Source organism: Ambystoma mexicanum, chromosome 2q, assembly GCF_040938575.1.
Source record: "Ambystoma mexicanum isolate Mex_15411 chromosome 2q, UKY_AmexF1_1, whole genome shotgun sequence".
NCBI classification, from domain to species: domain Eukaryota; kingdom Metazoa; phylum Chordata; class Amphibia; order Caudata; family Ambystomatidae; genus Ambystoma; species Ambystoma mexicanum.
The window spans coordinates 108,342,692-108,366,403 of NC_090924.1; the positions used below are offsets into that span (position 1 = coordinate 108,342,692).

The following is a 23,712-nucleotide window of genomic DNA, read 5'->3' on the forward strand; positions in this document are numbered from 1 at the left end:
GTACAGATTTCAAGAGGCGAAAAGGCACCTGGACAGCCCTGCCAGGGCAGGTGTAATGGATCGGCCCGACGATATGACGAAGACCGCCTCAGCAATGGAAAAGGGCTTTGCCGGTGTGCTACAGGAAATGAGGCATGCGATCGGGTATAGCTCAAATGAGACGATGGACCAAAGGGTGGACAAAGTAGAGGACAGACTTCTCCAGCTTGAGACAATCAATCATTGTCTACTGTCCTAGAAACACAGATATGAGACTGGCGTCTCTGGAAAAGCGAGACTAGGAAAGGGCCCGGCAAATGGATGACTTTGAGAACAGAGAGGGACATTGGTTGAGTGGTAAGAGAAGTGATCCGCCTCCTCTTCAGGCATGAAGTGACCACGGAACCCACAATGGACAGAGCGGGAGGCCCCTGCTCTATCCTGGTACGCTTCCACTACTACACAAGGAAAAAAGTTCTAGAGGAGGCCAGGAAAGCCTGTGACGTCGCATGCAACCACGTAAGAATAACAATCTTTCAGGACCTCTCCGCATTCACTCTGGCTAAACGGAGACTGTCGCCCCCTGACCCAGTGTCGAGGGGGGGGGGGAAGGGGGCGTGTTACAGGTGGGGGCTATCCGTTCTCCCTGAAGTTTTGAATACATGGGCCAGAGAACAACCCTGGTCACGGAACATGACATTAAAGGAGCAATCCAAGATTACGTGGAGACCACGGATGCCCAGAGACAACCTACAGGGGGAAGCGGCAGCAGGAGCTAGTGAAATGGATAGGGCGAGAGACGGAAGGAGGATTCCAGGATCCAGAAAAATTAAACGGAACCTTTTTAAACCGCCTCCGCCCCACCCCCGCCCGCCCCAACACAAGATAGAGGGCAGGGAAGCCCGGGAGGATGACTGGAACTATGGCCTGGGCCGGAGAAGAGGTCCAGGGAACTGATGTTAGACATGGCAAACGTTCCCAGAGAACAGCAAGTATGGAGGGTACTTTTCTGTGACGGCGCAGCAATATCGAGTGGTGGGGGCAAGGGGGGTGGCTCGGCGTGAAAGGTAGATTCAGTAGTAGTCTGGCTGTGGTGGGCACGTTCGTGATCCGGCCAAGTATCAGGAATGGTTGAACTCTTTGGCTTGGGGACGGGGGGAGGAGGGACAGTGGGAGTTAGTTGATGGGTTGTTGGGTAAGAAGGGGGGGGGGTAGTTGGGGTCGTGCTCCACCCAGGGGGGGGGGGGGGGGGAGGGAGGGAGGGAGGGAGGGAGGGAGGGAAGGCGAGGGGAGCCAATAGTTTGGGAATCTCGAGTGACGGGAGAACGACAGCAAGGGGTGATGGGACAGAGGTGCTCTGAGAAAAATTAACGGAAACGCTGATCACAAGACTGGCTGATCACTTACCAGTGCTGGAAATGGGCTCCCTGAACGTAAGGGGAATGAACCTCCCCCACCCCCAAAGATCCCTAATAAGTAGGGAGTTCAGAAGGGTGAGATCAGACCTATCCTTCAAGAGACTCACTGGGCTAGAGGGAAAGAACCAAACCTAAGAGGGGCAGGAATAGGGGAGGTCCTGCACGCCTCACACAAATCCAATGAAGGAGTGGCAATCCTACTGGCGGGGGGGGGGGCCTAGGTTTCAAAACCGAGGCCTTATGGAAGGACCCAGAGCATCGATACCTGTTCGCAAACGGCACGCGCCAAGGCACTCCATTGACTCTGGATGTTGTCTACGGGCCCAATGAAGCCCAGGCTAAATTTTGGGAGGGGGTGAGGGATAAGCTCCAACTCACTTGAGGCACTTATAGTGGGTGGAGACTTCAATATGGTCCTGGATCCCCCGAGAGATGGAAAGAGATTGACGCCCGATGCAACCCGATGACCTCACTTCGCAATGCTTCCGCAAGTTTAATCAGGAGCTGGGCTTGGAAGACACATTTCTGAACACAAACACAGGTGACCCGCCATACACCTACTATTCAAGGATACATTGGTCCTTTTCCAGGATTGACTATATCCGGATAGAAAACTCACTACTTCCCTATGTAGCAAACCATGGTAGAACCAGGTCCCTGGGCCGATCACAACCTGGTGCGACTTATTGTGTGGGTGGGGTTGAAAACTAAGAGGGAGGTGAAAGTGTAATGACGCTTTACTAAATGAGGGTACAGGGAAAAAAATGGTCCTAGGGAGCATAGTGGAGTACTTTGCTCTGAATGATAACGGGGAGGTCAACCCTCACCCTGTGGGATGCATTCAAGACAACGATACAGGGAGTCCTCTTTAAATCAAGAGCTCAAGAAAAAAAGGAAAGGAAAGCACAGGAAATAACCCTTTGACAGAAAATAGTGGAACTACTACCTGGCCGCTCCCTGGATAACTCATCGCCCCTGACCAGGTAACAGCCCTAGAACAATATAGGACCCAACTGAAGGAACTCCTATTAAACAAAACTGAGTAGTCTTCGGCTATTCAAACAAAAATATTATAAAAAGGGAGACCAAGCAGATGGAATACTGGCGTGGAAGTTTGGGGAGGACCAGAAAAGCAAGATGAGAGCTACGAAAACCTAGACTGGGGAACGGAACTACGATAACACGAGTATGGGAATAGCCTTTCGGAGATGCTACAAAAAGCTAGGAGTTTGAATTTGGTGGTGAAGACTCCCAAGTAGAGGACTTCCTCAAGACTATCCCAGTTCCGGGGCTGGCGAGAGAGGTAGCAAAGAACTTGGAGGCTCCTATAGTAGAGGAGGAGATAGTTCAGGCAATCCGGGGAATGAAAGGCACCTCCCCAGGGGAAGATGGGGTGTTTTCAGTAACATTTTATAAGACGTTCCGCTCCACACTAGCCCCCAACCTGGCAAAGGTATTCAATGCAGTCCTTGTGGGGAACATTCTACCCAAAACAATGATTGGGGCAATTCTAGTGGTTATACCCAAGGAAGGTAAGGACCCCAACGAATGTTCCTCTTCTAGGCCAATATCATTACTAAATATGGACGTCAAGATCCTGGCGAAGGTACTCTGTAAAAGGATGGAGGGTATTATGCAATCACTAGTACATGGAGATCGGGTGGGGGTCATAAGGGGACTACAGGGCTCCGGTAACATCAGGAAGGCAATAGATTTGGTCCACTATGCACAAGTGTCGGATCTCGACGCAAGCTTGCTTTCCATAGATTCAGGGAAAGCGTTTGATAGTTGAATGGCGATACATGATGCTACTCCTCTAGAAGATGGGATTTGGGGAACATGCGAGAAAGTGGATAGCGGCACTGTATAGGGCCCCTACAGCGAAGGTGCAGGTAAACCGAGAGCTTTCGGCATTGTTCAACCTCTCGAGGGGTACAAGACAGGGATGCCCCCTTTCCCCTTTAATATGCCCTTACAATGGAACCCCCTCACCATAGCCGTGAGAACACACCCGGGCATTAGGGGTATACAGAGGGGCGAGATGGATTTCGAGCTCTGCTTGCAGACAACATTCTGGGATATTTGGTGCAGCCCCACTGATCGCTCCCACCCCTCCTCTCCTTAATAGAAACTTTTGGGGAGATTTTCGGGGCTGAAAATCGACAAATCAAAATCCATATTGCTCATGACTCGGACCCACTAAATAAGTTCCTGGGGATCAGGGGTGAGTAGACCTCCATCCGTTACCTGGGCATCCAGTTTACTAGAGACCTCTCGAAAATGGTATCGACCCAATAGTGGCTGAGGTTATGACGGATATAAAGCAGTGGGACAACCTGATTTTTGTCATGGTGCGGACGCATGGCAGCAGTGAAAATGAATGTGCTGCTGGGATTTATCTATTGCTTTACGGCACTCTCCTCGAGAGTCCCAGGCTAGACCTTTAGGGAACTCCAGAAAGCTGTCCAAACAGTTGGCAGGGTAAGACCCTGAGGACTAAGCCTCTCACCCTCCCGAGAGAGGAAGGGGGCTTTGGTTTGCCTGCCTTTTGCTTCTACTACTGGGCAGCGCAGCTACGGGTACTCCTAGAATACATGAAAGATGGTAAAGGGACGTACTGGTCTTAACTGGAGGACATGGACTCCCATCCTCTCAAGGTGCGGGACCTTCTCTGGGCCCCACAAAAGACCATCCCAAGCAGAATAATGAATCGCACAAACCTGGGGGTACTTTGATCTATCTGGAGGCAGGGGGGCCCACCAACCACCTCACAACATGGCCCTCTCCATTAGCATCCCTGTGGGTCCCAGTATTCAGGCTGGGAAATGGGGAAATGTCTCTTTTGTGAAAGGATGGTGAGCTAAAACTCTGGTTCAGACTCGCTAGTAGAGAAACTCCCAGAACACCCCTTGTTGTTGGGAAATAGGGGCGGGGGGGGTTCAGGAACACAAAGGCCTGGTCAGACAAAGGCATGGTAAGGGCGGGCCAAATATTTAGGGAAGGCAAATTCTTATCGTATGAGATGATGGTAGAGGTCCTGGGCCCCGATCTCCATATTTGAATATCTCTGGCTAAAGGGTATTGTGTGCGACCAGAAATGGGAGCAAAAGCTCAAAAGAACGTTAACACCCTTCGAGAAAGCTTTAGACTTGTCTGACCAAGGGCATGGTGTCAACATTGTATACATTATATAAATACCAACAACCTCAAAGAAAGGAGGGGGTTCAGTCAGTACTGGAATTAAATGGCAGGGAGATCCTCACTGGAGGTGTGGAACAAGGTCTTCAAAATAGCTTTCCATGGGAACCTATTCACGGCAGACATGGAACACCATTTAAAAGTGCTGCAAGGATGGCACAGAGACTGTGCAGACTCTATTCCATTTGACTTTGATTCTTACTGTCCCTAATAGGTGATGCATTGGTTTTAAACTAATATTGCTGGGAAATAATTTTAGCTAGACTTCGTTGCAAGATTGAAAGTGCTCACATGCTCTGAGAACCTGTGTAACAGTTTTCCTTCCTTTACCCTTTCTTTTCTGTGATTTCAGAATTTACAAGTGCCAAGTGATATATAAATGCAAGTATCGTCCTACTTAGTGAAGTCACCCCAGGGTGTAGTAAGTGTGTATGAAGCATTGCTAGGTCTTTCTAAATCAGTCTTTTTCTATTTTCGAAGACAAAAAAGACATTGTAACTTAGTACCGCTTTTATTGGCATCTGAGGGTTTAAAGTTGACTGATCTAAAGTTTGTATTAACAAAATTTGGTGGCTTTGGTTTCTTGATTAGTACAGTAATTTGATGGTGTATGGGCATATGGCTTTTATTTGACACAGCTGTTAAAATTTGAATATCTGCATGCATACTAGTTTTTTTTGTGTGTGAGACTGGGAGGGTTTGTGGAGGATAATATTGATCTCAATGGGTGGATCAGGTTCATTCATGGCAGTAATCTCCTAGAGGGCATATCAATCAGAAGAAAGGCTATCTGATACTACCAGCGTTTCTCCATAGAGGGCGTCTTCGTATAACGGCAATGCTTTGGTGCTTCGGCCCTCATGGGTTGGCATCTGTAAAATGGATATTTTACGGATTTTTCTTTGAGCCATAAAACAGTATTACAACCGGTATCATGGTTCGGACCCCTTCTTGTTAGGACTTGGTCCTTTTCCGCCAAATTTTCCTGAGTGCCCCTCAGGAGTCCATTGTCCTCCGTGTCCATCATACACTGATCAAAATTGTAATTTCTTCAGAATAAGCTGATGCGCTTCACCTTTTTTACTGGGTGAACGTTCTCATTTACTAATGCTTGCTCCGGAGTTGATTAGGATCTTCAAAGTTCTAAGTGTAGGTGGATTATGACTGAGACATTTATATGGGCATGATACACTATTAGATGACATGTCTAGTTCACAAAAGTGGTAATTCAGAGGGGACTTGAACTAATACTACAAAACTGGTAAACGGTCATCCGTCCAATGGTCGATGGTTGGTTGGATGACCTGTGCAAGCTTTCTATTGTGGAGAGGGCTATTCTTACTAGTCAAAAGAAATGTGAACTGTTGATTTTTTGGAGAGATTTTGATGCAGCCCCTTGATACATTGTGTAATGCGAGAGGAGGGTATGGTTGAAAATGGTTGTACTTATTTGTATAGTAATGTGTTTTTATCGTATTTTAAAACTTTGTAAATAAAAAATAGTGAAGTGGGAGTGTGCACTCGTCCCAGGACTATCTTAACTGAAGGCTGAATGAGATAGTCTATAAGAGGCCCAGCATCCCCAGGGAAAGTTAAAAAAAATCTGTACATGAGCAGTTGTTGCTTGTTAGTTTAGACCGGCACACGCTGCAGGTTATTGTACTGTATTGCAATATAATAAACTGTCACTTGTGCACTTAAAAAAAAAAAATAATGCTGGCTCCTTAGTCAATTGAAGTGAACTTTAAACTTGATTAAATGACAATTATCTGTCCTTCTTTTCGGTGTAAAGGAAAGGTTTCCTTTTACTTTGTAGTCTACTTCCTTTACCTTTTTTAATTTATCATAAACCGAGACTAGAATTAAGGTCTTGAAGTTCTTGCAGAGGTGCCATGTGAGCCGTTTTGCTATAATCCCCTTAATAGAATATAATTTGTTGAAAGACAGTACTGCCCGCAGCCACTGCAACCCAGTAGTCTCCCCAGGCACACCCCCACCCCCGATAACTCTGCTTAAAGGCTTCTAAAAGCAGAGGGGAGACATGCTGCTAACGAGGCTGCTAAGTGGATCATCAGAAACTCTGTATAAAAACCTCGAACAGCTGCACCTTCAGGCAGACCATCCACTCCTCGGATACTATGTTCTGCAGAGTCCCCAACTCAAAGGTGTGGGAGTTGCGCAACTCCAGTCCTATAGTTCTTTGAGCAAAAATCAGTCAAACGAAAACAGTTGGGTCTTAGAAATCATCTTCAAATATTTATACCACACTGATGCTACTTGTGGAGTTAAATGAACACAGTTCTCAGTCTCACTGTGCTGAACAGTGCAGTAGTAACAGGTGTTCCAAGTAATTCAAAGAAGGAGGGATTTCTCATGAGTCCAATGAGTTTAATAACGAAGTAGCCTGACGCGTGTTTCGAGTCGTCACCGACTCTTCATCTGAGGCTGAAAGTTTCAAGAGCTAGCCTAACCAATTAAGTATATCGTGGCCAGTGCCAGATGCACTCTCACTGCTTTGCAATTGCGGAACTCTGTGCAATGCTGCTGAACTGAATGAAATGAAAGTAAGCCCACTTCAGGCTGATGACTCGAAACACGTGTCGGGCTACTTCGTTATTAAACTCATTGGACTCATGAGAAATCCCTCCTTCTTTGAATTACTTGGAACATCTGTCACTATTGCACTGTTCAGCGCAGAACTGTCTGTGTTCATTTAGGTTCTTAACTGTGGGTGGCATCTGGCAGTGCTCCCACACCCCTCAGCCACCTGCAGCTTTAGTGCTTCCCTAATTTCTTCAGTGTACAAGCGCTGTGGACTTTGATTTGTTCTGCCAAACCTGTGTTTACTTGTGGTGTTACACAGGGATACAACTCCAACTTCACTCACCGGGCTGTGAAAGCTTTCATATTGTTTAGTACTCTCTACCCTCGTTTCCTCCTACCCTCACAGAAATGCTTAATCTCCCCCCCGATTCTAGGCCTGAAATTGCGCTTGCCACTCTCACTAGATGTGTTTTCAGTTTTGTGAGCATTGGCCTAGCATGTGAAGAGCCCCTGGGTAAATGCTGCTAGGTCCTAAAATCCGTAATGTTTTGGAAACTACTCAGACTACAAGCACAGTTGTCACATTTACTATCTTGGCCTCTGACAGCTGATGTCCCCAACTTTAACTAAAACTCTAGTTGGTATTTCTTTATCTATACTTCTTTGCAACCAGTAATTCATGCAAATTAGGATGCATTTACCTTACTTTTCAGATGTGACAACATTATAGCTCGTTCCTCTGCTGGTACTGTTTATCTGAACATAGCCCTGGGGTCATGTGTGGCAGCAGCAGGCTCTTTTTTTGTTGGTATCCTGTTTTTAGTCGAATAATGTACTCCCTACTTTTTTTGTTGTGGGTATTTGTTTGCCTATGTGTGGGTTGTCTTTAGTGCCCCAGAATTAATACATCCAGTGTACTCAGTTCCCCATGGTCCTTGGGCAGGGTTCTTCTTTTTTATTTTTTTTAAACATTTTTTATCCTTTTGATTCCTAGGTCAGCTCCTGGATCTTAATGTGCTTTCCCAGAAATGGCCCAGAGTTTAGTACAGTTCTATGTTGGTAGGAATTTAATGAGGGATAATGGGCCAGAATAAGTCTTTCATGTGGAACTACACCCAACACTGGAATAGTAGATATTCACCTCTGAAGTAGACGTGCAAATTAGAACGTTTAAAAAAAAAAAAAAAAAACTGTGCTTATTGATCAGACGAAGTATGAATCTCTTTGGGTATTATCTCACAGGGCTCCCTCGCCAACAAAACGCAAGGAACGCTCTGATGACAAGTCAAAAGATCGCCCCAAGGAGAAACCGGTGATCAAGGAAACTGGAGACAAGGAACGTGGCCGGGACAAAACACGGAAACGCCGAAGCACCTCCACTGGAAGCAGTAGCACCAGGTAGGCATTGATTGGCCTGGAAGCCTTACGGGAGCTTGGTAGGCACTGCTTGATTCACAAGCACTAGCTACCCCAGGAAAGTGAACTCTTACTTGACACTCGCAAATTTTGAGTTTGATGCATCATAGTATGTGCAGTTTTTGTTTGGCCTTGATAACCATGCTCCTCTGCTCAGCCTAATCTTGAGATGAATACTCCAGCTTTGCTCTAGGTTAACTAATTTTTTAATCTGATCCTTTTTACTTTTGAGCTTTGCACATAAAATCTGGTATATCAATATTGCTATTATTAATGCTTGTATAACATTGAATTCTATGCAGTGAATGCTTAGTGTACTGCTTCTTTTAATTTCAGCCACTCCAGCTCTTCTTCCAGCTCCAGCTCCGGCTCCAGCTCCGGCTCCAGTTCTGGCTCAAGTTCTTCCTCTGCCTCAAGCCGCTCTGGCAGCTCCAGCTCCTCGCGCTCTTCTAGCTCCAGCAGCTCTTCTGCGTCCCCAAGTCCATCCCGCCGTAGGCATGACAACAGGAGGCGGTCCCGCTCCAAGTAAGTTCTGTTGCTGTTTCTTTGACTCTGAGTGAAATAACTCAGTTGTGCAATTGAATGTTGCTTTGCTGAACCTGACGGTTTCTCCATAAGACTGGGGCTTAAGTTCACCCAGGCAGTAAAACTGTTCTATTGGGGTGCTGTGAGACTTTGAAATGTGACCCCTCTGCAAGAGGGTAGTGGAAGGAGCACAGGGTGAACACTAGGTTGTAAGGCCTTTTACATGGGTTTCTATGACTAATGCTTTGTGATGACTTGTGTCTTTACGCAAGCCTTGCAATTTTATGATCTTCTATATGTAGTTTCAGGTTTGACTGCCTATCATGGTCCCTGACTGCTGCCCCAACTAAACCACATACACTTTTCAGTTGAAGACGCTGCCAAACAGGCATTTACACCTCTACAACCAAATTAAATGCCACACAATGGAAAAATGCATCCTAGCACTGCAGGCACAGAAGCCTCCCCATTGGACACAGGCTCTCCACACACAACATTTGCAAACTGACCCACATGCATTCAGGGTACTTCTGGTCTGCACCAAACAGCAAAGCTATCTTGCATTCTCCTCACTAATCTCACTCACCCCCCTCTTTTTCAGATCCACCAGAGCGCCTGGAGACCATGCAAATGGCAGCGGAGCGCGGTAGGAATACAAATAACACATACTCCCCTTGTGCATTTAGCAGAGTTTAATCATTTGTCGTATACTTCTGCCAGCTTGCTTGGCATCTGGCATTCTCAAGGTAGATTCTGTTGTCCGCTATGAGCTATTAAACTGTCTCTTTCCTAATCCACACCTGGATAGCCTCAAATATTTCAGCTATCCTTTACCTGTGCTAATGTTTGAGTGTTTCTGCTGAACTTGCTCGTTTGAGGAAAAACTTGGTTCCGTCACCTGCTTTAGTGGGACTGTGAGGCGCTGATATAATCTAAGGCAAGCAACCTTTCTACTGTACTTTCTTGCTCTGTATCAAGGTTATCCCAGCGCTACTGTGCAAAGCATTTCTGTGGTAGTCTAATTCTGGGTTCTGACTAACATAAAGTCTTACCTGCTCCTAACTCACTGCTTGGTGTTTCTATGCATATCTCCATTCATGTGTCACAATTTACTGTCTAATGTAAGCTTGAGACTCCATGGCAACTGATTGTCTCTCTGTTATACTTCCAAGTGTCTTTCCTACTTTGTATTGGGCTCTCGCTAAACAACTGTCTAGGACTGATGGTCTGGGACTTGCAGCTCCCCAGATGCTTTTGACTACAACTCCAATGATCACTCAATATGCTTGCTAGCGCTGATGGGGATTTGTAGTCGCAAACCTCTGGAGCGGCAAAGGTTGCAGACCCCTTAAGATATCCTAGGCTACGGTTTCTCAATTTTTCAGGAAAACTGACGGATTTGATCCTGCATTACTGCCTTAAGTTTCTGTGCAATCTTAAATTTGAAGGTGTTGCTTGATTGTGTTCGTTTATCAAGGTTGTCCCGGAAGTACTGCGGAGCGAGTGAATAGGAGCATGTCACCAAATTGTATAAAGAACCATGTTTCTATGACTCCAAGTAGGCAGCCCCTTAACCATGCAGCTTCTTCAGTGAAAGGGCTGCCTGCTGGGGGTTTTGCTCCTCACTAAGCAACAAGAGCAGAGCTGGGGAGGCGGGGGGGGGTGCACTGCTAGAATTTATTTTGGTGTGCCCGGCCTCTCCTTTTGTTTATTTTGTCATTTGTATAGCGCACAAAACCCAGAGGCATCTTGGCGCTTTTAGCTTAAAGTTGGTTACTTACAAAGGTAACAGGTAACAGTCCTAACATGATCAGCTCGCAGAGGTGAAGGTTTACAGCGCTAACACACATTGGTTACATGAAACTTGCTCAGACGAATTTCACCACATGGTATACTACAGCAAAATATGCAGTTACAGGTAGGTAAAAGTGGCATAATTTTTTGAAACACACTTTGGAAAGCCTCACCTCATGGTATGGGGTGCTACGTCAAAATATGCAGTTGTAGGTGGATGGGAAGCATGCCAGGGGCAGGCCAGTGGGAGTGCATTACAGTAAAACCTTAAGGCGGCCAGCACAGTGCCTGATGGTGTGAGAAGATGAGCAACAGGCGTTAACACAGCATACGTGGGACTAGGAGTTAGCGGTGCAAGAACGATTTACAGGAAATAGACTTTCGGGTAGCAGATGGGCAAAGCTAAAACTAATTATACGGCTCACAGTGCTTGGATGCGTGACAAGATTGTAGCAAGGCACTACGAAGGAGGGTGCGAGAGTCACGGTAGGTAATGGCAGAAGCAGTTATTGTTATTGTTATTTTGCACTTATATAGCGCCTTATATACCATTGGTATGGTCTGAAGGCGCTGGTAGGTTGAACGCCCTTGGGAACCGAAGTTCAGATCAGTAGAGGGAGTAGGGAGAGTCAAAAGGTGCGTATGTGCACCGGATATGTGTGCAGCTCGTGCGGTACACATGTAATAGCTGATTCTTATTGGTAGGTGTGGTGGTTGAGAGATCAGGAGAATGTGTTCGTTCTGGCAGGGTTTATCCGGAACGGATGTGGCTGCGTTAGGCCTGAGGAAAACGCCTGGCTGGGGGTGTGAGACCAGTAGTGTTTACATAGAATGATGTGGAGTAAGCGGTGGATGTTCTTATGGGAACAGTTATACCGAATGGTGTCCTAGTATCTCTGTGTTCTAGTTGAGTGGTGATGTAAAGGAGAGAGTAAGCGTGGGGTGTGGTAAGAATGGTTATATGCTCTTTCAATGTGAAAACTTCTAAAATCACTTTCCCAGAGAGGCTACCGGGCGAACTTCTAAGTACAATTTTCCATACAGAGGCTATTGGGAACATTTCTAAATTCAGTTTATCAGCGAGGCTATTAGGCACACTTCTAAGTGTAACACTCGCGGAGGCTATTGGGTACACTTCTAAATGCAAATTTTCACAGAGCGTCTACTGGGCTACATTTCTAAGTTCAATTTTCCAGAGAGGCTATTGGGCAAACTTCTACTTGAGACTTTCCAGGGTGTCTATTGGATACACTTCTATAATCAACTTTCACAGATGCTATTGGTAGCACTTCTAAATGCAGCTTTCACAGCGTGGCTAATGGGCACACTTCTAAATGCAGCTTTCACAGAGGATATTGGGCCCATATCTAAATTCAATTTTCCACAGAGAGGCTATTGGGCGCACTATTAACTTCATTTTCCAGCGAGGCTATTGGGGATACTTCCAAATTCAGTTTTCCAGCGAGGCTATTAGGAACATTTCTAAATTCAATTTACCAGAGAGGCTATTTGGCACACCTCTAAATGTAACGCTCATTGCGGCTAATGGGTACGCCGCTAAATTTCACAGAGTGGTTATTGGGAACACTACTAAATTCACAGCGAGGTTATTGGGCACACTTCTAATGGAACTTTCCAGAGTGTCTATTGGGTATATTTCTAAATGCAGCTTTCAAGAGTGCCTATTGGGCACACTACTGAATGCAATTTTCACAGAGTGGCTATTGGGCTCGCTTCTAAATGCATCTTTCACAGAGGATCTTGGGCACACATCTAAATTCAATTTACCAGAGAGGCTATTGGGCACATTTCTAAGCTTGACGGAGAGGCTGTAGGGCACACTTTCTAAATGCAACTTTCGCATGCTAACTTTCACAATTCCATCTAAGAGTGGACATGCTAACTTTCGCAATTCCGTCTAGGAGTGGACATGCCAACTTTCACAGTTTTAGAGTGGACATGCTAACTTTCCCAATTCCATCTAGGAGTGGACATGCTAACTTTCACAACTCCGTCTAGGAGTGGACATGCTAACTTTCACAACTCCGTCTAGGAGTGGACATGCTAACTTTCACAGTTCTAGAGTGGACATGCTAACTTTCACAATTCCGTTTAGGAGTGGACATGCAAACTTTCACAGTTGCGTCTAGGAGTGGACATGCTAACTTTCACAGTTGCGTCTAGGAGTGGACATGCTAACTTTCACAGTTGCGTCTAGGAGTGGACATGCTAACTTTCACAGTTCTAGAGTGGACATGCTAACTTTCACAATTCCGTTTAGGAGTGGACATGCAAACTTTCACAGTTGCGTCTAGGAGTGGACATGCAAACTTTCACAGTTGCGTCTAGGAGTGGACATGCTAACTTTCACAGTTGCGTCTAGGAGTGGACATGCTAACTTTCACAGTTGCGTCTAGGAGTGGACATGCTAACTTTCACAGTTCTAGAGTGGACATGCTAACTTTCACAACTCCGTCTAGGAGTGGACATGCTAACTTTCACAACTCCGTCTAGGAGTGGACATGCTAACTTTCACAACTCCGTCTAGGAGTGGACATGCTAACTTTCACAACTCCGTCTAGGAGTGGACATGCTAACTTTCACAATTCCGTTTAGGAGTGGACATGCAAACTTTCACAATTCCGTTTAGGAGTGGACATGCAAACTTTCACAGTTGCGTCTAGGAGTGGACATGCAAACTTTCACAGTTGCGTCTAGGAGTGGGCGTGCTAACTTTCACAGTTGCGTCTAGGAGTGGACATGCTAACTTTCACAGTTGCGTCTAGGAGTGGACATGCTAACTTTCACAACTCCGTCTAGGAGTGGACATGCTAACTTTCACAACTCCGTCTAGGAGTGGACATGCTAACTTTCACAACTCCGTCTAGGAGTGGACATGCTAACTTTCACAACTCCGTCTAGGAGTGGACATGCTAACTTTCACAGTTCTAGAGTGGACATGCTAACTTTCACAATTCCGTTTAGGAGTGGACATGCAAACTTTCACAATTCCGTTTAGGAGTGGACATGCAAACTTTCACAGTTGCGTCTAGGAGTGGACGTGCTAACTTTCACAGTTCTAGAGTGGACATGCTAACTTTCACAACTCCGTCTAGGAGTGGACATGCTAACTTTCACAACTCCGTCTAGGAGTGGACATGCTAACTTTCACAACTCCGTCTAGGAGTGGACATGCTAACTTTCACAGTTCTAGAGTGGACATGCTAACTTGCACAGTTGCGTCTAGGAGTGGACATGCTAACTTGCACAGTTGCGTCTAGGAGTGGACATGCTAACTTGCACAATTCCGTCTAGGAGTGGACATGCTAACTTTCACAGTTCTAGAGTGGACATGCTAACTTTCACAGTTCTAGAGTGGACATGCTAACTTTCACAGTTCTAGAGTGGACATGCTAACTTTCACAGTTGCGTCTAGGAGTGGACATGCTAACTTTCACAATTCTAGAGTGGACATGCTAACTTTCACAGTTCCGTCTAGGAGTGGATATGCTAACATTATGGCAATCTATGTTATTTGGTGGTAAGATAGAGTGGCATGGGCTTTCTGGAGTGGAGTGATTGCTCTACTCCCCTACCCATACCACACTCACGGTTTTGGTGGTGTCTGTTGGTTGTTGGCTTCCTTGGCTTCCCCTGCGGACACCTGCTTCCTGGAGCCGCCTCTGTTGGAGCCGCCCTTGGCCATGGGGCCTTAGCCGCTGGGGCTGCCGGGCAGAGGGCTGCCCTGGGAGGACCAGTGATGAAGGGCTCACGGCCCAATCAGAGCGGGGATGGGCGGGTTGGGAGGCGGGAGGGGAGCGGGAATCAGGAAGAGGGTGCGGGGTGGGAGAGGGATGCGCCGGGGGTCTGGGGGCCTAGTTGCCACCAATAGAAGTGTGCAGGGCCCGGATGGGCTTTCTCACCTCGCGTCGGCTGCCTGCAGTGAATGCAGGGGCCGGCGCGAGGAGGGTGGCTAGACCCTTTCAGCCAGGGCCCACGGCCCAATCAGAGCGGGGATGGGCGGGTTGGGAGGCGGGAGGGGAGCGGGAATCAGGAAGAGGGTGCGGGGTGGGAGAGGGATGCGCCGGGGGTCTGGGGGCCTAGTTGCCACCAATAGAAGTGTGCAGGGCCCGGATGGGCTTTCTCACCTCGCGTCGGCTGCCTGCAGTGAATGCAGGGGCCGGCGCGAGGAGGGTGGCTAGACCCTTTCAGCCAGGGCCCACGGCCCAATCAGAGCGGGGATGGGCGGGTTGGGAGGCGGGAGGGGAGCGGGAATCAGGAAGAGGGTGCGGGGTGGGAGAGGGATGCGCCGGGGGTCTGGGGGCCTAGTTGCCACCAATAGAAGTGTGCAGGGCCCGGATGGGCTTTCTCACCTCGCGTCGGCTGCCTGCAGTGAATGCAGGGGCCGGCGCGAGGAGGGTGGCTAGACCCTTTCAGCCAGGGCCCACGGCCCAATCAGAGCGGGGATGGGCGGGTTGGGAGGCGGGAGGGGAGCGGGAATCAGGAAGAGGGTGCGGGGTGGGAGAGGGATGCGCCGGGGGTCTGGGGGCCTAGTTGCCACCAATAGAAGTGTGCAGGGCCCGGATGGGCTTTCTCACCTCGCGTCGGCTGCCTGCAGTGAATGCAGGGGCCGGCGCGAGGAGGGTGGCTAGACCCTTTCAGCCAGGGCCCACGGCCCAATCAGAGCGGGGATGGGCGGGTTGGGAGGCGGGAGGGGAGCGGGAATCAGGAAGAGGGTGCGGGGTGGGAGAGGGATGCGCTGGGGGTCTGGGGGCCTAGATGCCACCAATAGAAGTGTGCAGGGCCGGATGGGCTTTCTCACCTCGCGTCGGCTGCCTGCAGTCATCTGGAACAGCTCTCGAGGTCATCAACTGGTAGAGCTTTGAGAGTGGTGGGAAGCATTCTAAATCGACCTGTAGATTGAAGGGCCAGCATTCTAAATCGACCTGTAGATTGAAGGGCCAGCAGGAAGTAACGGCCCGGGGCATGTACTGGTATGGACGGGGCCTTCGGTGCGGGCCTTCGAGCAAACGGGCCGGCTCCCACCTCCTGGTTGAATCGATTGGCTAATGATGGTAAAGCTAGCCAATGGGAGCAGGCACGGCACAGCAACCAGGGGGTCTGTGGCACAAGGGGGGGGGGGGCCCATGTTAGCGGATGGTTTCATTTGAGCCACATGGTTAAAGGGTTGCTTGCAGGTGTTGGCGCTTCTGATTAGAAAAAGGGAGGCATCGGCTGAGGCCTTAGGCAACACTCCTCACTGTCCCCTCTCCTGACCAATGGGCCCCCGTCTGGTCTCTAACATTTCTCCTCACCCATTAATGGTGGCAAGTATTCATTTCATACATCTCATCCTCTAGGTGGATAATTTCTCATCCTGCTCTTCTCGACCAGCGCTTACCTGCTCTCATAAACTTCCTCCCTTCTCCTGCCACTTCTTCCTCTCCCCTCGGTTCTCCACCACTACTGATGGGAGTATCACCCTTGTACGCTTGAAAAACCTTCCAAGGGGGTAACCAGCTTCCCTTGGCTACTGTGAATGCTCGCTCTGCTGTCATACACTCCTGACATTGGTCTCCTTCTCATGTTTACCTGGACGTCCTCGCTTGGACCGAGACGTGTTCAATGCCTGCTCATTACTTTCCTGAGGGCTAGAAAATCCTCTCCAAACCCAACCGGCCTGGAGGTGGGTGGCCCTGATCTGTGCTTCCATTATTCCTACTCAGCCGACCCCCCCCTCCCTTCCGGTTAATCCTACTTCGCCTCTGGAACTTCCCCCTGAAGCACACTCTTGTGCACCCTCTTCTCAAGAAACCTTCAGCCGACCCCCCTCCCTTCCGGTAACTATAGCCCGATCTCTATCACTCCTTTCCTGGGCAAACTCCTGGAAAAGTTGCCCTTCTCCCATGCTTAATCTTCACACTGAATCTGTTGGTTGTCTCCATGACCATCAGTCTGGCTTCAGAGCAGCCAGAAGCACGGAAACTGCTCTCCTGAACATCCGTGAAGACCTGCTCTCTAACCTTGACTCTCCCCTCTGTCCTAGTCCTACTTGATCTCTCCTCTGCCTTTGACATTGTCAACCATGCCATCCTGCTCTGTGATAACTTGGGTATTACTGATCAGGCTCTGGCCTGGCTGACCTCTTTTCTCTGACTGTCCCTCCCAGGTCCAACTTTGGAGAAAAAAATTCAGTTTTTCTCCTCTGCACTTTCCACTTCTCCCCCCTTCCAACTTCACCCCCTTCCATGCACTTTTCCCCCTTTTCCCTTTCCCATGCACTTGCGCATTCTCAGGGTCACTGAGCCTAGTAAGATTTTCTACACTGTTCCCCCCTCCCTTACCACGCTCAAACAGTTGTGTATGAGCGTGATATAAATAAAACATCAATTCAATTAATATTTTACTACAGTCCAAAAAGCCCCTTTTTCTTGTGGGCAGGCAAGTGGCAAACAACTGGTTCTACAGGCATACCTAGAATGTACTGTTACTCTCTCCAACCTATGTGTTCCATTGATCGTGGGTCCTCTTTTTGCATTTCACTCACGTCCATTGCAGGGATCAAAATAAGGATTCGATTAGTAGGTGATGAATGCATTTCCTGGCATCAACCAGTAAACAGGGGCTACTTATTGGGAACCAATCGCTTTTATGACGTGCCACAGATCTAACTTGTATATGAGATTCTTTCAATGTCATATAGAGGTACTCAAATGCTCCTTTTTACTTAATGTCTGTTTGTTATGATGGGTTCACATATCGGTGCCACACTAAGTTATAGCCAGAGGGTACATTGCCCTGGTTCATATTGCACATCCCTATGAAAACACATCACTTTAAATTACGCCCAATTCCAGGTTTACCTTAGACAGCGTTTTGCATTATTACATATGTAATTACATGCATTATTACCAATCGCCACACCAACTGAGTTGTGGCCACTGGCAGGTGCACTGGCCGTATAGGTGGGAAGGACCGACAGCTGGGGTTGTGAGGAAGTCTGGTGGAGGTGGGAGTGAGATGTGAAAGGGACCTTGAATGCCGGACGGGCCCAGATCAGGCCAGAGGCACAGGGTGCCCCCGATCTGAAGAGATTACGCAAGCACAACGGGTCAATTCAGGATAGAGATGCCAACTAACCATTTCCACCTCTGCATATACCTCTCAAACTCCAAACCAAACACAACCACAAACCTAGAGCACAACAAACCGCACAAACTTCACTACACTGCAGCAACAAAACAAAAAACACACTTGCACAACAGTACATGACGACTACCTTTGGCAAACACCCCAGGCCCAGCCAACAGACCCACCGGGCTGAGGCTGTCAACAGCACATCACTGCATTCTTGCACTCTTCCAGCTTCCTCCCACTAACTCACCCTCCCTCCTTCAGAGCCGCCAGGGGACCACTCCGGTGATAGTGCGCGGTAAAAATGTCCTTTAACATTCCCTGGTTAATACCTGGCACCTCTTGCTCACCACATTGCACTGCTCCAACTTCCAGTGCTGTGCGGATGACACCCAGCTCGCTTTCAGGCTCCCCTCTGCCGCTTCTTCTCCTTCTCTCATCCTGGATTGTCTGCAATCCAGGAGTGGTGCGCTGCCAACGATCTCTTCCTGAATGCCAGTAGGAGGGAGATCCTCTTCATTGGCACACCTGCACCCCTCTTTCCTGCCACTCTGGCTAACCTCCCTTGGCCCTCTTCCTGCTTCCACCTGTGAGGCTAAGAACCTCGGGGTTATCTTCAACTCCACTCTCATTCTCTCCCAAAACTACCAACTGCACCTCCTCAGAGGTATTCTTCCTTTCCTCTCCTTCTTCCTCCTTCCCCCCCAAAAGATCACTGTCCTAGAGCTCTGGTTCTCTCTAGGCTTGACTACTGAACAGCGTCGTTTTAAATCTGCCTGCCTCTACTCTCCCCGTCCTCTGCAACTCATCCAGGACAGGATTGTCGAGACTTGTCCTTGGCCTCAAGCCCAGGGATCGTATCTCTCCAGCACTGACATCTCTCCATTGGCTGCAAGGATCAAGTTCAAGACGCTTTGCATTGTCCACAGGGCCTTTTGGGGGGCCTGGGACCAAAATATCTCCAGCTTTCTCTTGGGTATTTTCCTACTCGAGGCTCCTCCAACTCCTTGGTCAATCGCTTTTACAAGCAACAAGTTGGGGGCAGATCTCTTTTCGGCTAGCACCTCCCTCTGGAATATCCTCCCTGCCTCTCTGAAACTGGAGCAGAACCATCTCCGGTTCCGGAAGCAGCTCAAGACTTTACTCTTTGCTTCTGCCTTCTCTCTTCCGCTACCTTGCTGATCTCCTGTCTGATGCCGCACTGGTTAGCTGGCTACCCTCTGAACCACAGGCCCAGGTCCCTGCCCTCCCAGTTGCACATCTGCACTGCCCCCTGCACTTAGGGCTGTATCTGCAATCCTACAACCCACCCCCCCCCCCAACCACCTGCACTGATTGGTCACTTGTTTTCCTGCACTCACTGCACTGCCACCTGCTGGCCACGCTTCTGTTTTTCGATGTCAGGTCCTGTGTCTTGCACTTGCTCCTCCTCCCCTTCCCTCTCCCCGGCACTTGCAATGTCACTGGGCTAGTAAGATCATTCTTGTTCTCCCCCTTATTCCCCTCCCCTGCCTTGTCGCGCCTTTTGTGTATATGCATGCTATAAATAAAATATATCGTATCATAATCCTATTCCTCTTTTGAATGCCTCGTCTGTAGGCTGTGGTGGGGGGTGGTGGGGGTCTGCTTGCCTCCTCTCACCTCGCCGCTATCTATAGACCCCCCTGGCCCCATCTTACTCTCTGAATGGCCTGACCTTGCCTCATTCGCTTTCAACCTCTTTCTTCAAACTCCTCCTTGGTGACTTCAACATCCACTTCGATGCTCTTGAACCGTCCACCGCTCAGTTCCGGGGCCTCTAATTCCCACTCTCTCACCAGTCTTTTTTCTGACGCAACTCACTCTGCCAGCCACACTCTTGATGCCCTCATCTCTGGTGACCTCCCTAGCTCGAATCCGGTCACCACGCCCTTCTCCTGATCTGACCACTTTCTTCTTTCCTCCCACTTGGGGCACCTTGCCCATCTATCCAAGCACCCCCTTGCACGGCCAGCCTCCTTCGCCGTCATTCGACCGATGAAGCGAGTGTCAGTTGCTGCTTTTGCCTCCATCACCCCTTTCCCAGCCCTGTGCCTGACTTGCTGTCCTTGCTAACCTGCACCTTGCTATATCCAACGCCCAACTGGTACGTCTCTGATCTAGCATCTCAGAAATGCAAGTGCAGAGTTGCTGAACGGAAGTGGCAGACCTTGGCCTTATCCTTTGACAAACTGGCCTGCCGCCTGCTTCACCAGCAATATTGCTTCTCTATCCGCTCCAAGAAGCGGGACCACATCCAAGCCTGCATCTCTGGAGCCACTAACGCATCCAAACTTTTAAACCTCTGCAAGGAACTCGCCAATCCTCTTGCAGTCTCCACCTCTATCCTTCCCAGACTCTCTGTACTGCCTTGACCTCCCCTTCACATCCAACACTCGGGACATCCTGTCCTCCCTCTCCTCCACCCCATCTGCTCTCCCATGCCTACTCCAATGCCTCCCTTGGCCCCCTTCCTACCAACCCCCTCACTCTCCTGCCCATAGCACTGGATGAGGTCTCTAAAGTGGTCTTCTCTATGAAGGCCTCCTCCAAACGGGTGCCTCGCTGCTCCTCCAAAAACCGTTAAGGACAACATCTCTCTTGCCCCCGGCTCTTGCTGACTTCTGTAACCACTACAACACTTTCCCTGTATCCCCCCCCTTGTGCACCCTCTCCTAAAAAAGCCATCTGCTGAGCCCTCCTGCCCAGCTATCGCCCTATCTCTACTACCCCCTTTTGGGTAAAGTCTTGGAAAAAGTTGGCCCTCCCCCAACTGACCCTCCACACGGATCCTTGTTGGTTGCCTTCATGACCATCAATCTGTATTCCAGGCACAAACTGCTCTCCTGAACACCTGTGAAACCATGCTCTCAAATCTTGACTCCACTTTCCTGCTGTTCTCATTGTCCTCAATCTCTTCTCTGCTTTTGACAATGTCAACCATTCCATCCCCATAAAACGACTGACACACCCTAAGCATCACTGATTTCTGAAGGCGATGGATTGGCTGACCTATTTCCTCAGTAACCACACATTCCAGCTGCAACTGGGCCCTTTCTCCTTCACCACAACCCTCTCTACTTGTGGCGTCCCCCAGGGTTCTATCCTATCGCCATGGCTCTTCAATATTCACTTCACCCTTCTTGCTCATCTGATTTACTCCTTCTCTCCTCATTTCCAGTGTTAAGCCGATGACACAGCTTTCCTTCAAACTTCCTTCTACTTCCCCCCGCTTCATCCCCCATTCAGGCATGGTGTGCAGCGAAGATTTGTCAATGCCAGTAAGATGTAGATCCCCCTCATTGGCACACCTGCACCCTCTTTTTCTCCAATCCTCTGGCCACTTTAGGCCCTCTACCCCCCACCATCTTGTGAGACCAAAAAGCCTGGGGTCATTTTAGGCACTACTTCACTCACATCCTAGGTCTTACCAAGAAGTCCCACTTCCAGTGCCACCGCCTGGGAGGCATTTTTCCTTTTCTCACTTTCCCCCAGAAGCTGAATGTCTGTAGAGCTCTGGTCCTCTCCAGGCTGGACTAATGCAACAGCCTCTTTCCAAATCTCCCTCTTTCCTCCCTTTGCCCCCTCCAGCTAATCCAGAATAGGGCTGCAAGACTTTTCCTTGGCCTCAAGCCTAGTGACCATATCTCTCCAGCCCTAAAATCCCCCCAGTGTCTCCCGGTGGCGGCAAGGATCAAATTCAAAACCCTCTACAACATCCACAAGGTCTTATGAGGCCATCTCCAACTTTCACTCCCTAAATACTCCCCTGCTAGAGCCCTACGCTCCTCTCACTCCAACTCTGTCAAAAGCTTCTCCAAGCAGAGTGTGGGAGGCAGGTTTCTCCTCGGCTGGTGCCTCCCTTTTGGAACCACTTCCAAGCACCTCTCTGACTTGAGCCGGATCTCGTATTTGGGTTGTTTTACAGAAGTCTAATGAATCGCGGCGGAATTGACCGTAGTCTATTTCGCTGCAATTCAACTTCGGTAAAACAACGCAAAATCTTAACTGAAATTCAAACCCCTGCCTTACCTGTTTTTGCTGGCCGCTGCTTCTCCTATACCCCAGCGGCGTCAGTTCCGTCACTCTTAACACTGGTGGGATCTGCCGCCGGAGTGGTCTATTTTTTATATATATATATAATTTTTAATTTTTTTTTTTTCCTGAGGCTTGTGGAATCTGCAGAGTATTAGTTTGTTTTTCGAAACTCAAATGGGCGTCGACACAGGGCGTGCCAGTAATACTATCCCTAGTGTGACGTCCACTGTACCCATGATCCCTCACACCTCTAGGACCCTCAAATTGTTTTTCCGCCATGCTGGTCGGAAGCACTGAGCGGAGTTCCCTGACTTAGTCAGATTTTGCTAATATTGTTATATATTTCCCCGTTTATTTCACCTATACGTTGAGTCTCCGAACATCGACACTCGACGCCGGATCGGAGAAAATTCAACCGTCTGACTACAGTGAGGGATTTGGGTCTCGAAGTCCTCTGGACTCGGCCCTGCAAGTAGGGAGAGTGGGGGGTGGCACATATATAGGTACATTACTTATATTCCTACACTCCCAGCCCGCTGCCACAGGGTGCGTATGGAGGGTACCCCTTTTCAATGTTGCCCCAAGTGCAACCGCAAGTATTCTTGGGTTGACAGACACACCACGTGTAACCTCTGCTTGCCGAGGGACCACCCCGAGGCGAATTGCAGAACGTGGGTTTAAACCGAAGACCCTTAAGGACCGTTCGACAAAGCGTTGGGCCCACCGCGCCAGGCGACAAGAGGCCATGGCTGCGGAGGGTGCCTTCAGCGATGGCAGCGACGCCGTACTTTCAGACGGCGAGGGCAATGTGGCGTCGATGGACAGCCAAGCGCAAGTCCCCGACCTCGGAAGGTTGTCCGGCAGGGCAGCATGGGGAAGACCCCCGGCGACACGGGTGCTACCCACATCACTTCCAGCAAACAAAGGTCCAACCGAGACTGGATGCGCACGTCGAGTTCTCGGAAAGAGGCACGTAGAGAACGGTCCACCGAGTCAGTGTCCTCTGGGCGTTCGCGTTCGATATCGCCCCATGACACCAGGCAACCCTCCACTGTTGCTAAGAGTGCCTCACTCCCCTTAGTGACTGAGATTCGGTCGTCGGAGGACGACGCCGACCTCTACACCCAGGCCGCACTCCAAGAGTCGGCGTCCGCAGGCAGCGTGAAGGCTGCTACCGAATCCCTTACACTCTCCAGAGACAGGGACTCTACCCCCGAATTTCGACGCCATGCATCGAAAAGCTCTGATAGGCCCAAAAATCGGGGAAACACACTTCCACCCACGGGGAGGGGGGAAAACAACGAAGTAAGCAGTCCCAGCCTACTTCCACTCCTAAACTACATTCTACTCCACCTAAACAGATGGACAAGTCTCAGTCTCTTGTCCCGAAGGCCCCTGTTCAGGCCAGTAGGCCTAGTCGGGATGAAACTGGGAAAGCACTCCAGGAAAGAGTTATTCCCAGTTCAAGGGAATGGTCCAATGATGACATAGACAGAGTAATAGGATGTCATCATTGGCAGATTTCTACGCCAAAAACCCGGAACACTTTCTATCTTATACCCCAGAAGGGTCAACTCCCTCAGGCTCTAAGGATCCAATACCCCCAAGTAAGAAGTCCCGGGGTGAAGCACCAACTCGGTCTTCAGAC

General features: G+C 49.1%; 1 protein-coding gene across 3 annotated transcripts in view; it reads left to right on the plus strand.

The window, feature by feature from the left end:
- RNPS1 (RNA binding protein with serine rich domain 1) overlaps positions 1-23,712 on the plus strand; it is a 337,071-nt gene that overhangs the window by 174,677 nt on the left and 138,682 nt on the right. For 2 of the 3 annotated variants that reach the window (XM_069646964.1, XM_069646963.1), the window contains exons 2-4: positions 8,382-8,537; positions 8,892-9,080; positions 9,682-9,726. In XM_069646964.1, the coding sequence (XP_069503065.1) occupies positions 8,382-8,537; positions 8,892-9,080; positions 9,682-9,726 (390 nt within the window). The remainder of the gene's footprint in view (positions 1-8,381; positions 8,538-8,891; positions 9,081-9,681; positions 9,727-23,712) is intronic. The other variant, XM_069646965.1, reaches the window with a different exon arrangement.